General features: G+C 52.6%; 1 protein-coding gene across 1 annotated transcript in view; it reads left to right on the top strand.

Moving 5' to 3' along the window:
• CACNA1G (calcium voltage-gated channel subunit alpha1 G) overlaps window positions 1-14,500 on the top strand; it is a 106,919-nt gene that overhangs the window by 9,190 nt on the left and 83,229 nt on the right. The window contains exons 3-9 of the mRNA XM_035893303.1: window positions 1,456-1,553; window positions 3,694-3,853; window positions 5,703-5,994; window positions 6,453-6,545; window positions 8,190-9,000; window positions 9,089-9,133; window positions 10,498-10,862. Of these exons, the coding sequence (XP_035749196.1) occupies window positions 1,456-1,553; window positions 3,694-3,853; window positions 5,703-5,994; window positions 6,453-6,545; window positions 8,190-9,000; window positions 9,089-9,133; window positions 10,498-10,862 (1,864 nt within the window). The remainder of the gene's footprint in view (window positions 1-1,455; window positions 1,554-3,693; window positions 3,854-5,702; window positions 5,995-6,452; window positions 6,546-8,189; window positions 9,001-9,088; window positions 9,134-10,497; window positions 10,863-14,500) is intronic.

Here is a 14,500-nt window from a genome sequence, read left to right on the forward strand (position 1 = left end):
AAAAGAGAAGCCCTCCCCCCCGGTGGGTGTCCCCCCCCAGCCAATGGCTGGGAGGGAGGAGGGAGGGTTTGGCTGATGGCAGCAAGAGCAGAGACCTCCAGCATGCTGCAGCCGTGGCAAAGCCAACACGGCACTGACGGATCCTGCGGGATTTCCAGGGGGGACAGCACTGATGCCTTTGTGCGAGGCGCCAGCGAAGCCTCCTCCAGAAACTTGATGTCTGATCCGATGCGATTAATTCAGGCCAGGGCAGGTGCAGAGAAAGGTTGCGACTGGGAAGCAGAGAGCCTGTCTGCGAGACGAGGCTGGAAGGGCTTGGTTTGTTTGGCTTTGCAAAATTAAGGCTGAGAGGAGATGTGATTTGTCCTCTGTAAATACATTGGGTGAGTAAACACCAGGGACAAAGAGCTATAGAAGCTACTTTAAAGACAGCACTGGCATAGGAAGAAATGGCTATGAGCTTGTCCTGAATAAATTCAGGCTGGAAGTGAGGCGTCCAACCACCCAACTAGCTTTAAGATGGAACTTGATAATTTTCGGAAGAGATTAATATCCTGTGGTTGCCTGTGGCAGCGGGAGCCCGGCTGTGTGGGGAGCCTCATGGTCCTCTTCCTTGACTTTGCCTGGCTCTGCCTCTTCAAGAATGCTTTTGGGCAGAGAGCTTGTGTTTTCCTGTGGCTGGAGAGCAAAGTACTGGTGGTTAATGTGACTGATGGCCCTGCTGTGCTTGAGCAAAGGTACCGTGAGCAGGGTGAGATGGTGGCTGGGGCACCCCCGGGACTTGCGGCAGTCCAAGTGCATGCTCAGGCTAAGTCACAAGTGTGACAAGTGTCCTGAGCTGTGGAATAACCCCATCAGGCATAGTGTAGGAGCACTGGGAGGTTCCTTGGCCCACGTTTGCCCTGTTTGCTATCTAAAAGTGTCATCAGTTTCGATTTGTGTGCTTGCCTGTCCACCTGAGTCCCACCTGCCAGTGATCTCTGCTGGGTCGAGCTGGCACAGAGCAGTGTCCTGCACTGCTTGCCTCCTGCAGAAAGGGTCTGCCCCAGGGGATGCTCCTCTGCTTTTCAGGGTTGTGGTGGCGCTCAGTGCCATGAACCCAGTTTCACATACAATTGTTGCTAAAACCAGGGCTGTGTCTGGGAATTGCCCTCCTGGAGTGTGCAGGGACTTTCAGAAGCTTCTGCCCTGGACCTGTGCAAAAACAGTAACTAAAGCAGATGAGAGAGAAGATCTGTGGCTGTGTGTGCTGGTATATCACGTTCTTGCTCATTGACTTTATTCTGATACACAAACAACCCTTAATTAATTCCTCTGGCAAACTTTCCTGATTGGAGAGATGCAGTAACAAGTTCCTCCAAGCGGCTGGCATATAATGTTTGATTTATAATGTTTGATAATCTAACGTTTCTTCAGAAGATCTTTGACACTCCTCCACATTCATGTCTTTTGCAGGATGCTGGAGTACTCCCTGGACCTGCAGAATGTCAGCTTCTCAGCGGTCCGCACCGTCCGCGTCCTGCGGCCGCTCAGGGCCATTAACAGGGTCCCCAGTAAGTCGGCTCCTTATTCCTCCCAGTTGATGCAAGTTCTTTATATCTGTGCCCGAAAGATGGAAGAGCAAACGCAGATGCTTCCCATCTGACATTGCAGCTCAAGCGTTCAGCCAGGCCCTGGTAGTGTGAGGTGCTACCACCGCTCTTTGGGTTCCAGTGCCTGGCAGTCTCCTACTTTAAATAATATTCCTTTTGACACCCGTGGCATCAGAGATAAGCCCAGTCAATAAGATATCCAGAACTGCCTTTCTCATCTGAAAGGGGTCTTAGGAGGCTGCTAAGATGGAGGGATGCAGGTGATGGGGATTGACTGAGCCAACAGCCTTTGCCAGGCAGCATGGGCAGAGGGGTCAGAGCCATGCTGCTCCCACCCTCCCTGCTCTACCCCATCCTTTCCTGGAGAAACCTGGGTGAGGAAATCTTGTCATGCCTGGTGACAGCCCCCTGGAAGGTGCTGAGGAGCCTCCTCTTGGAGCAGCTCTTGCTCTGCTCCCCAGAGCTGGTCCGTACAGCTCCAAACCCCAACACCTCCAAAGCAAGCCTGGGTGGGATGGGAGATGGCTATTCAGTGCTGGTTTATCAGGTCCTGCACGAGGATCTCAGACCCCCCCTTTGACCAGCAACGGGTGGCATTGCCTGCTCTGGCATGGCAGCAGGTGACGGCAACACAGCCCCGTGCCCAGAGAGGCATTGGCCATCGCAAACCCAACCAAAGTGCCCAGGGAGCCACTCCTGCTGTGCCGTGCTGGGCAAAACCCGGAGTGCTTGAGAGACGCTGAGCTCCGTCCCTCCTGGACGCTGTGCAGATCGGGTGTGATAAGTGTAGGTACCGCTCCATTAGAAACATCATTCTCCTGCTCCTATAATCCTGGGTATCGAATCCAGTGTTGTTTTAGCCAGATTAAATCCAAGTCCCAACTCTGCTATCTGAAGCAGCCCAATGCCTTGACAAGAACTAATCAGCTTCAGTTCTGTCCGCCGATGCTGGAGGTGCCTGGGCTCTGTTTATTTTTCTGGTCCTGTCTCTTGAACTTCATCTGGCTTTGCTGCTGCTGCTGTTTCAATCGTTATGGTAGCTTTAGAATGCTGTTTGCAATGTTTTTTTTTTATCCCCGCTGCTGAACTGATGGATGGCTGAATTTATCTGCCACTGTCTAACTGGGGATGTAATTCACTTAAAGTATTTTGAAATCCCAGGTAATTTATCTTGGCTTCTCCACAACGTAGTTACAATGGGATAGAAATGTAAGGTGGGAAAAGAAAAAAAAAAGGAGTTTTGTTTGATGATAAATGCAGTAACCACAGAAAGTAATTTCAGTTAATTAGGAGTTGACGCAAGGTGGTTGCTCCCCAGCAGAGGAGTAGAAAAAACAAAAAAACCATGGTAGAGGAGGTGACAGCATCAGGAAGAGAGAAAAAAGTCGTCTTGAAGTATCAAAGCAAAGGGTGCAACAGTAAAGCTTTCTTTAAATGAAAATCAATATAAGCGAGTGAGAGAATGCAGAAGATGGGGAAAGAAGGAGAGCGAGATGAGCAGAATATTACAGAGACGTCAGATGAAATCAATTTTTTTGTGTGTAAATGTCAAGTTGAAGTCACCATCAATTTGTCTTTGTTACAGAACTGGCTGTTCCTGGACTTGTGAGAATTAACTGCCAGAGAGAGTCCTGTATTTTAAGGAAGAGAGGGGATTTAGGGTAGATGAGGGGAATTAGGGAGGGAAGGGAATTTTAATATATACTGAGTGGGGAAAGAAATAAGACTGAGCAAGGGAGGACATCAGAGTTTGGTGTCAGGGAAGAAAGGAGACATATAATTGCTGGAAAACTTTGGGAGGAGGAGAGGACTTGAGATGGGGAGCAAACGGAGAGGAGCAGGGAAGGCAGGTCCTGTGCCCAGGAGCAGGGCATGGGCAAAGGGGGTATCCCAGGGGCTTGGGGGGAAACCAGAGGGGACTGGGGAACTGGGGGGAGGGGGGGGTTGCAAGCCATGTGTGGGTGACAAGGACAGTGGTTGGGAAGGCAGCAGCTGTCGGTGGCAGGAAAAGTATGGATGGAAAGGAAAATGTCAGGAGGACATAGCTGGATTAAGAAAATTCACTCTGGAGTTTTCCCTGACCGCTCCCTCTTCACCTCAGGTATGCGCATCCTGGTGACGCTCCTTTTGGACACACTGCCCATGCTGGGGAACGTCCTCCTCCTCTGCTTCTTCGTCTTCTTCATCTTCGGCATCGTGGGAGTCCAGCTGTGGGCAGGTTTGCTCAGGAACCGCTGCTTCCTCCCTGAGAACTTCAGCATGTGAGTCTGTGTAGGCAGCAGAAGTGTCTCTCCAGCTCGGGCGAGTCTATCCCTCCAGGAGACAAGGATATCCTCCATTAAAAAGCCCTGGTCTTCTGTAAATGCTCCCTGCTCCTAAATGCCACCACAACTCCTGCCCAGGCACGCACGGCTGGAACAGAGTGAGCTGTGACAATTTGCCATTCAAGTCCTGCAGGGCTGTCCTTAACCCTCAGATGGCACTTGGGAACCTCTCTGATTGATAAGAGCCTCCAAAAAACCCTGAGAATAAGAGTTCAGGCTTTCTAAATTCAGCATATCATTAACACGTGACCTTTTCTACCCATTCAGCAGCCAGTGGTGTTTATTAGTACGGCATTTGTAGTCCCACCTCAACCCCAGGGAAGGCTGATGGAGCTACCATACATTTCAGGATGCTTTTCAGTCTCAGAGCAAGAGATAGTCCCTGTCCCAAAGTGTTATTTTTCACAAATCCCTGGATTTTGAGGCCAAGAGGACTATTGTGATCAAATGGGGTTTTGTAGCACCCAGCTTCCTGGCCAACCAGCTTGCCAGATGTAGGAATGTTTGAACAATGGTTGAAATACCCCTCTGTTCTGGTAGCTGTCAGCCTCTTCCAGACCAGGATTTCCATACCTGTTCTCCTACCTACCTGCTTTTTTCCATGGCCTCCCTCCCTTCGAATGCTAGGAGAAGGCAGGTTACTGCAAGCCCTTGATGGTTGCTCTGCCAAGCTCTGGCATCCCTGCCACCTTTCAGTGGATTGCTTTCAAATGTTGACTTCCCAGAGCTGATACAGCTAGATCCACACCTGGATGGAGAAGTCCTGCAAGCCCAAAGCCTCTCTCTTGCCCACAGCAGGACCGTGATGATGCTGTTGTGGCGAAGCTGGCTCTTGCATCTGGAGCTGGCACGATGCACCTTATATCATCTCCCACACATCCCCAAATCGACTCCCACCCCTCTTGTAGGTCGTGCCCTCAAAGGGCAGTTGGGAGAGTCATTACCAGGGCATGTCCCTGGTAGGTGAATGGCAGCAGAGCAGGGAACCTGCTTCACCACTGACAAAATCCAACAGAGGCACAGGTTTGGGTGCTGTTTAATTGAGCCAGAATTCCAGGGGTTTAGATAAGCTTTGAAGGGTATTAAAGGCAATTCTGCAGGAATTAACCAGGCTGAACTAGGCTTAAAAATATCTTTGCAAGCTTTAGTGGGAGTCCTGGCAGCATTAAGGAGATAGCTGTGTGCAGAGCAAGAAGCCAGCTTCTGGCTGGCCACCGGCTGTTTCATCTCCCTGAAGAGTGTTTTTGCTGGTTTGCTGTGGTAAGGCCACCCTCAGAGGGAATTTAGAGCTTATCTATGGGCTGAACAGGCACTGTGAAATGCAGATGAAGGCCCTGTCTCTGTATTTTAGGAAGCTTGGGAGGTCCTCGTACGTAGAGTCTTCCCAAGCCATTCTCAGCATCCCCAGGAGGACAGGAGGTACAGGAGCTTAAGCTGACTGATTTCCATCTTACTGCAGCAAAGACATTTCAGAGAAGCCCTGCTGGCCCGAATCCCACTGTTAGTCTCCCAAACTCAAGCACCCGAGTGCTCCCAGACGGAGTCTTAGTAATGCCGTCAGCGGGGCTGCTGAGCGGCCGAGGGTGCTGCCTCAGTTTCTCAAAACGCAGTTAGGGACATCATCTCACCCACAGGGGCTGCAGAAAGTCTAAGGGGATCCCTTTTCAAAAAAAAAAAAGCTTTAAGATCCAGAATAACAGATGCCAGACTGTGCTGTTACAGTTGTTACCTTGCCAGATTGCCTGCGATCGGTGTGCAAGCCCCAGCCATGTCTGGACTCTTTCAGCCCCTACACGGTGGATTTGGAGCGATATTACCAGACGGAGAATGAAGATGAGAACCCCTTCATCTGCTCCCAGCCCCGGGAAAATGGGATGCGCTACTGCCGGAGTATCCCAACACGGAGGGAAGAGGGTCTTGAGTGCACCCTGGATTATTATTCCTACAACGACACCACCAACACGTCCTGTGTCAACTGGAACCAGTATTATACCAACTGCTCTGCTGGGGAGCACAACCCTTTCAAGGGAGCCATCAACTTTGATAACATTGGATATGCCTGGATTGCGATATTTCAGGTGAGCCCTGTGTGCAAACTGTCACAAGGTGGGGAACAGCCGGTCGTGCCCCCAACATGTTCCCAGGGGCTGTGTAATCACACTCCTGGGGCCTATTTTGCACCAGAAGGCACCTATATAGTAGTGTATGGGTGCTCAAAATGTCAGGGGTACAATTTGGTGCCTTCTTTGAAGATGCTTCCATCTCATGTGCATGGACAAAACCTGCTCTTTCCTCTTGCAAAATGCAGTAGTGGGCCTTAGGTCCAGCTGGAAAAGAAGGGCTGGATTCATCTGGGGCAGCTGGCAACATGGCTATTGGCATTGTTGGGAGCAAGATTTGGTTCCTCAGTGCCTTGTGCTGCACCAAGACCAGCTATGGGGTGTCAGAAATGACCCAGCCAGAAGAAACGTTGCTTGTGCGTTTGGTGTTTTAATTTAGCCTTGACGGGTTCGTTTTCCCCTCCTGTCTCCACCAGGTCATCACACTGGAAGGCTGGGTGGACATCATGTACTTTGTCATGGACGCACATTCCTTCTACAACTTCATCTACTTCATCCTCCTGATCATTGTGAGTGGCCTTAGGGGAACATGGGGTCTCCTGGCATTTGGGGAGGGCAGAGTGGAGTGACCCAGAGGAACAGGGCAGACAGCACAGTGAATATAAAAGCTGGTGCCACGTAGGAGGGGTAGGAACCAGCCTGCTGGAAGACATGCAGCTTTGATGCGGCGTTGCATCGCATTGCATTTTGCTGCAAACGTGAAGGAAGGAAGGAAAGAAGTGCTTAACCTATGGTAGATGCACTTCTGTTGCTGCTGTTTCTACTACTTGTCTCTTTGTGCCTCAAGGTCCTCTTCCTTAGTTGCCAACTTGAATTAAGTTTAAAAGTAGGCAGTTTTCTCCTGGTCAGGTTTTGAGCTCTGGAATGGGAGGAGGCTGCCCAGAGATTCCACCATATAGAAGAACCCAGCTGGTTCTTGGTGCAGAGGGGACATTTCAGGAAAACAGTCCCAAACTTCAGAGAGCACATTAAGAAAGGAGGGAAAGGATTACTGCCCACAGCCCACCCACACTTCACAGCATCATCTGAGACCACCCACAAAGGACCCAACAAAGAGTTTCTGTGGGGTGGGCTCCATGATGGGCTTCATCTCGGCAAGCAGAATTGTCTACCGTGACTGGCTGAGCTCGTTGTCTAGACTCCCTTTATCGTCAAGGGAGAAAAATAGGTGCTTTAAGGGGGTGATTCATCTCTTCCGAAGGTAGACATCCAAAATAAATTAGATGCATTGCAGACTTGATGTGCCTATTTCTCTTTTGACTCTAAAGGATCATTAGGTGCCTCACTCAGATGTAGCTCAGATAAGTGAGATGAGTCCCTTTCTTGCTGTCTAATTGGACTAGGTCCAGCAAAATAGCTGCACGTTGTCCATTAGACCATTGTGGGGATTTCTGCTCCTCATCAAACCAGGACTCAAACCCTGATGAGAAGGTAGGAGGTCATTTAGTCCATGATGCTTTTTCTGGTTCACCTATTAGCTTCCCCCAAAAAAGAAACAATCCCTGGCTCTCAGCATTCCAAAAACAATGGAGAGGAAGGGCAAGCAGTACTTTTCCAGATGCCGTGTGAGTTAACGTTAGTGGCATGTGATAGCCCATTAGCACATCAGTAATTCTCTGTGATCCAGGCTGGGCTCTGCGGAAGGCAGAACCTCATGAAACCCTGGTTGGAAATAAAAATCTCCAGGCTGTGGGTACAGGCTGCTGATGCCCTTGCGTAACAGTCACCCGCAAATCCCGTTAGCAGGGGAAAGGGATCTGCTCGCAAGCTGCCCACACACTGCCAGAAAAAACGCTCCTATCAGGACGACTCAGTGCATTCATCGTAATGCCACTAATTGTGATAATTACAACCGCTGTCTGTGGAGAGAGAAAAACACCATCTTAAAAGAGCAAAAGCTTTTTGTCAAAACAATCTTCTTGTGTCTTTGATGTCTGACGTCCTCCATGGAGTGCTGGCATGGGAGTCCCCAGGGTAGGGGCTCGGGAGGCATCAGCCCCTCCATGTCCTGGCTGGTGGTCCCTGCTGGGTGACGCAGGAGATGGGGCTGGCTGGGGTTTGCCCCCCACTCCTTGCGGCGGGGTGTGGGGCGAGGCAGGGCTATGGGGTGGGCATGGCCACCCCAAGGTTGCTGATGACTCCTGTCTCCTTAGGTGGGCTCCTTCTTCATGATCAACCTCTGCCTTGTGGTGATAGCAACGCAGTTCTCCGAGACAAAGCAGCGCGAGAGCCAGCTGATGAAGGAGCAGCGGGTGCGCTACCTGTCCAACGCCAGCACTCTCGCCAGCTTTTCAGAGCCAGGCAGCTGCTATGATGAACTCCTCAAGTACCTGGTTTACATTGCCCGGAAAGGCAGCAAGCAGCTTGTGGAGGTCTACCGGGTGGCGGGCGTAAGGATGGGCTTCCTCACCAGCCCCGCGAGCAAGACAGGGGCCGACCGGCACTCTGGGAAGCGCCGGAGCAGGAAGAGGTCCTCTGTGCACCACCTCATCCACCACCATCACCACCACCACCACCACTATCACCTGGGCAATGGGAACCTGCGGGCACCCCGCGCCAGCCCAGAGATCAGTGATGTGGAGACCAGCTCGCTCCACAATGGGACCAACCGGCTGATGCTCCCCCCCTCGGCACCGAACCCCCATGGGGCCCCCAGTGCTGCTCCCAGCAACACCGAGTCTGTCCACAGCATCTACCATGCTGACTGCCACTTCGAGCCGGTGCGCTGCCGCTCAGCCCTCCCGCAGCCAGGCCTCAGCTTGCCAAGCCCGGAGGGGATCCCCAAGAACATTGTGGGCAGCAAGGTGTACCCCACGGTGCACCCCAGTACCTCCCATGAGATGCTGAAAGAGAAGAGTCTGGGGGAGGCGGCAGTTGGTGCTGGGAGCAGCACCTTGACGAGCCTCAACATCCCGCCCGGGCCATACAGCACCATGCACAAGCTTCTGGAGACGCAGAGTACGGGTGAGCCTGGGGCTGGGTCTTGGTCTGCGGTTGTCTTGCAGAAATAGAAGCTACGACCTAATTTCTTTCTCCTTCTGAATCTTTGCAGGGTTCTTTTCAGTCCATGTTACGGAGAAAGGCGATGGCTTTCCAGGTGAGGCCAACATGAATCTTCTGATGTACCTAAGGCATCTTATAGCCAAAACCAGGAGAGAGGTTTCAACCTTCCCGACTTCATACTTGCAAAAATCCAAGGGAAATTAATGTTTTAATGAACCCATCTTCTTTCCCATCCCCATCTCCTCCCAGTCAAACTTACTCTGCAATTGCAGGGAACACTCCCCAAATCCCTGTACTCCCCAAATCAACAAGAACCAGGCTCGGTGACACCGAGCAGAGGTGGAGCCCAGCCTGGCTGCTTGCAAATGGCCACGTCCCTTCTTTGCTAAAACACAGGGGCTGGAGGTGGCTGCGTTGCCCACCGCTTGCTGCAGAGCTCAGGGATGGACACCTTCCAGATCTAAGTCCCAGCTCATCCCTGAGCACTGCGTAGCTCCGCTCCCCGCAGGACCTGAGGCTCGGGGAGATTGAGTGTCTGCTTTGCATGAGTGCTCAATGGCAATTGCAGATGCTAAGTACTAAAAATCTGCCTGGAGTGATTTGCTTGGGAAGCCTGTAACGGAGCCAGACACCGAATGCAGCTTTCCTGGATTGGGGTTTCGTACCTTCACCGCAAGATGCTCTTTCCCCCTCCACATCCTGAGGTTTGGAAGCTCAGGCCAGTCTAGTCCAAATCCTCTCAGCCACCAAGAAGCATTTCTGGCCCAGCTTTCTCATGCAGTCGGTGCCTTTTCCACCCTTCTGCAGTGGCACTGACCTTTCCAGCCAGGAGCTGGGCAGGGAAGCGCCCAAGTCCTGCCCCCAGCCCAGAGACTAAATACAGAGCTGGGCTCTGAGATGGTTTGGCGCAGGGGATTCGTGCTGCTGGGCGTGAGTCAGGAGCACGCTTTGCAGATAGCCTCTCCCTGGCAGCCAGCTGGTAGGATTTTTGGGGAATATCCTGCTGGTAGTGTCACCCAGGAGCCACCTGGCAGCTGGGAGCTGCCACTGAGGGCAGCACATGGAGGGGGAAGCTGGTGATTTCGGAGCATCAGCAAACAGCAGGAGCAGGAAAGGAGGCTGCTGGCAGCACACTCCTGCTAATTACAGCCCAGAGCCGGCCAGGGGAGCTGATTGCTTTCTCCCAGCCATAATGGCCAGAGGTATAATGAGGTGGGCTAGGCGTCCTCAGCTGGTGGCAGGGTCTGCCTGGGGGCAGCAAAAAGGGCTTTGTAACCAGGGAGAAGGCACCCGGGGAGCCCAGGTTTTGCCTAGGGCTCTTGGACCCAGCAGGAGCCCTTTTTCCCTTAGGAAATACCTGTCCTGTCAAGGACAACAGCTCAGAGCTAACAGGGACTGGGGGCTGCTCCCCCACCCTGGCTGATGGGCTGCCCTGCTCCTGCCTTGCTGGCATTTCAGGTCCCTGCCAAAGCTCCTGCAAGATCTCCAGCCCCTGCACCAAGCTGGACAGTGGCTCCTGCAACCCGGAGAGCTGCCCTTACTGCCTCAAGGCGCTGGCGAGCGAGGCCGAGCTGACGGACAACGAGACAGCCGACTCGGACAGTGAGGGGGTCTACGAGTTCACGCAGGATGCCCACTACAGCGACCAGCGGGACCCGCAGCGGGGCAGAGCCCGGGCCAGGAGAGCGAGCCGGGTGCTGGCCTTCTGGCACGTGGTGTGTGAGACCTTCCGGAAGATCGTGGACAGCAAATATTTTGGCCGTGGGATCATGGTGGCCATTCTCATCAACACGCTCAGCATGGGGATCGAGTACCACGAGCAGGTGAGTGCTGCCCCAGCACCTCCCGGTGCAGCGGGGATGCGGGTGGTGTTATGGGTCCAAATCTGGCTGCCAATGGGATGGTTTGGGGCAAGAGGTGCTGTAGGAAGGGCCCCAGGACAGGGCAAGGTTTATTTTTCTCCTCTGAGCCTGCATCCAGCTCACAGGCAGAGGCAGGCAGCGATCACCCTGGCTGGTACCCGGCTGCGTCAGCTCCTGCATCCCGGCCTCGCCAGGGATGCTCATCGCCGTGCCGAGACCGCCGTCACACAGGCAGCACCATGCGTGGCTGGTTTCTGTGGTGCAGGGGCCAGGGAGAGGGAGCAGCCGTTTGTCGCGGGGTTTGTGCCAGCCCCGCAGCCCTCCTGGCCCTGCCGGTGGCTGCGGGCACTGAGGTCGGTGCAGCTGCAGGCAGGGAAGTCTATTGAATTTGCAGTCCCTGGAGAGGAGGTAACAAATGCCTTTGCCTCCTCAGCGAACACTCCAGCAACAGCACGCTGAGTCCAAAATAGACTCATTGCTGGCTATTCCTCCACTCGATTATCTGAGTCCTTGCAGGCGAGAGGCTGCCTCTGCTCCAGCCTCTCACACGCTTGTCACCTAGCAGAGCTTTTCCCTATATATAGTCATTAAGAAAAGGAGTTGCCACGTTCCTCTTGAAACGTCTCCATAAGGATGACAAGAGCTCTGCTTTTCGAGAGGCTTTTGCGCAGTCTGCTCTCATGGAGGTTTTGTGGCCACCGCTGGCAGCACGCCCGGCGCGGTGCCCTTGGTCCTGCCGCAGGCACGGGAGGGCTTGGTGCTGCAGGCCCATGCTTCATGTGCGTTGGGGGGGGAAGAGTTTATTAGTGGGGATGCTGAGATCCTGCAAAACCTTGTTATTTACTCCTCTGATGCTTGAGGGCTCCCAGTGGCCAGCCCAGCATGGCCCTTCTGGGATGTCAGACCTCTCCCCTCCCAGACAGACACGGCCACCCCGTCCCAGCGCCGGCCTGTGCTGGGAACTCCCTTGCATCTCAAGCCGTGCCTGTTTACTTTTCTCCCTTCCCGGCACGTTTTGTATTTGCAGAGTCACTCGCAGTTGCACGCAGGGGCGTTTCTCCCACAGCTCCCAGTGGCAGCGGTGGCGGCTGCAGACCAGCTCCAAATTCCTGTGTCCTCCCATGGCATTAATGCCTCAATGACTGAACACCAGGGAGACATGGCTGTGCTAAATGTGTCCCTTCCAGCCAGCGCCTTCTCCCTGACGTCCCAACACAGTCTGGCTGCCTAACCGTTGTTTTCAGTACACATCAAACAGCGACACGCTCTGAAGTCCTGCAGGTTTCACCTTCCTGTGGTGCCCTTGGTGAGAGCTCTGCGGGGAACCTTGAGTGATTCCACCTTTATTTAATAATGTTGGGAAGATCATCTCCTAAGAACCTGGGGGGAGGTGGCTCAGGAAACCAATAAACAGATTTATTCCTCCTTTGGCTGAGAGGTGAGAGCAGATCCGCTGTGCCTTTGCCACTGTCCGAGGGGCGGATCGTCAAAGCTTGTTGCCCTTTATCAGGAGCATCTTTGGGTGACGCTGGTGTAGGCTCCTGTGCGTGTACCAGGGACCGTCCCACCAGGGATGGGTGGCTGAGCAAGCTCCCATCATCAAACACCCGAAGGGCAACACAGCTCCTTAATTCTTTCACTCGGGGGAAACAGGGCAGCGGGGTGCTGGCCTCTGGCCTGGCCCAGGATGGGAAGAGACAGATTTTTGCAGTGGTTTTCGGGTAACAAGGTGAAGGGAGCTGATAAGCGTGGGGGGACTCCAGACGCTGTGGGTGGTTGCTTTCTTTGATGGTATTTTGAAGCTACTACTGTTCCAGATTCCTTTCTCCCAGGCGTTTGGAGTGAATAGTGGAGCTTGTTTTTATTAGTTCATCTGCTCAAAGTGGCGGCAGAGAGCAGAGGTGTTTTTCTGTAAACTCGGGAGGCTTATAGTCTGCAGTTTCATAATCTGACAGTTCTGAGAGCACGAATTAGAGGGGAGAAATGCTGGACCAGGCCTTTCTGCAGAGATTATAAACACTGAAACGTGATTTTTTTTTTTTTTTCTTTTAGAAGAGCCTTTCCTAAAAGTGCAAGTGATCAACCGTGCCAAATTTATCTTCATTGGCTGATGTTTGCAAAGACGTGAGGGGGCTTAAAGAGTACTTGACTCCATGACTTTCTATATTAAGCTCTCTGCTTATTTAATGAATATTTACCTCTTGGGTTTTTCACATGAGGCCACCCTGGGCACACCAGGCTATATTAGGATAAATACTTTCAGGACATGTTTTATGGTGCCATGTCAAAAGTCTTGTGTTGTTTACCAGCACCTTGCCAGAGGGGAGAGGACACGCTAGCAGCTACTGTGTGAGAGGACGGATGGGCTGGTGGTTACTGTGGGAGGAGGAAGGCTTCTGCCCTCCCATCTGTCCCCAGCAGCCGGGTGGGATTCAGCAGGTCTGGGACAGACCTGGACAGACAGCTGTAGCTAGGGGAGAGAAGTATATTCCTCTGGAGGCTTTGCATCTCACCTTGAGACAGTCATCCTGGAGAGACCTGCTTTTCTCCATGGAAGATGCCTAGAAGACTGAAACAGTTTTTACAGTCATGTGTTTAACAGGCTCATCAACCCCAGAAGGCCAGGTTGGGATATTTAGGATGAAAGTGGTGGTTTGAAGGCACATCAAAATGAGAGGAAATTTGGAGTGTGTTGAAAACACTGGCCCCTACCTCTTGCTGTTTATTTGCATTCACCCATCAGTCAACCTGGCCAGACTGGGCACCTATGGCCAGGGTGCTGGATGCACATAGCAAAGGTAGTTCGTGTCCCCAGGAGCTCGTTTCCTACCTTGGGACATTCCATCCCAAAGTTCCTCTCCGTAGACCACCTTCCACAGTAAAGCCATCGTCAACAAATATTTTACCATCGTATGGCTGGTGTTTCAGGAGCTGGGTTTCCTCTACGCTCCTTCTGACATGAGCTTGCTGACTTTCTCGCTCAGCAGCAGGTTGCTTCCTCGTGGTTCCCGTGCCTGCAGGAGCAGTAGGTACGCCTGGCCGGCCTTCGCTCGGTGCTTTCTGTCCATCCTCCCCACCTGGCCTCCCCACTCTTGCCTTTCTCGTGGCTGCTGGGTTTGGTGGGAGGAAAGCCGAGCGGTCGGAGGTGCACATAGCACTCACCGTGTCGCTGCTGCTGGGCAGCAGTGTGAAATTTTCCATCAGGGAAATGACAACCAGATTGCTGCGGATTATTAATGTGACTGCTAAATAGCTTGTTTTTCTATGGAGATGAAGCAAAATGCAGGTAGAAACTATTAGCTTGGGGTAGAGGAATATAAAGGTGATTTAAAGGTAGACTCTGGGGGATTTTAAATACACTGTTGAACCAATTGACTGATTCGCCTTAGGGAAGCTGAGACTGCGGCGCCGCGGGTTCAGACGGCTAGGGCTTTGCAAAAGCTTGCTCTGCCATAGAGCAGGAGTAAAATGTGCTGCTAAACCAGAGGGTTTCTGCGCTGCTTTCCCCCCCAGCCCTGGCTGTAAGCCAGCCTGTGTTCCATAATGTGCTTTTTTTTTTTTTTTTTTCCTCCTCCAAATATTTCGTTGGGGGGAAAATC

The sequence above is a fragment of the Egretta garzetta genome, unplaced genomic scaffold (genome assembly GCF_000687185.1).
Source record: "Egretta garzetta isolate BGI_Z169 unplaced genomic scaffold, ASM68718v1 scaffold34, whole genome shotgun sequence".
In the NCBI taxonomy this organism is placed as follows: domain Eukaryota; kingdom Metazoa; phylum Chordata; class Aves; order Pelecaniformes; family Ardeidae; genus Egretta; species Egretta garzetta.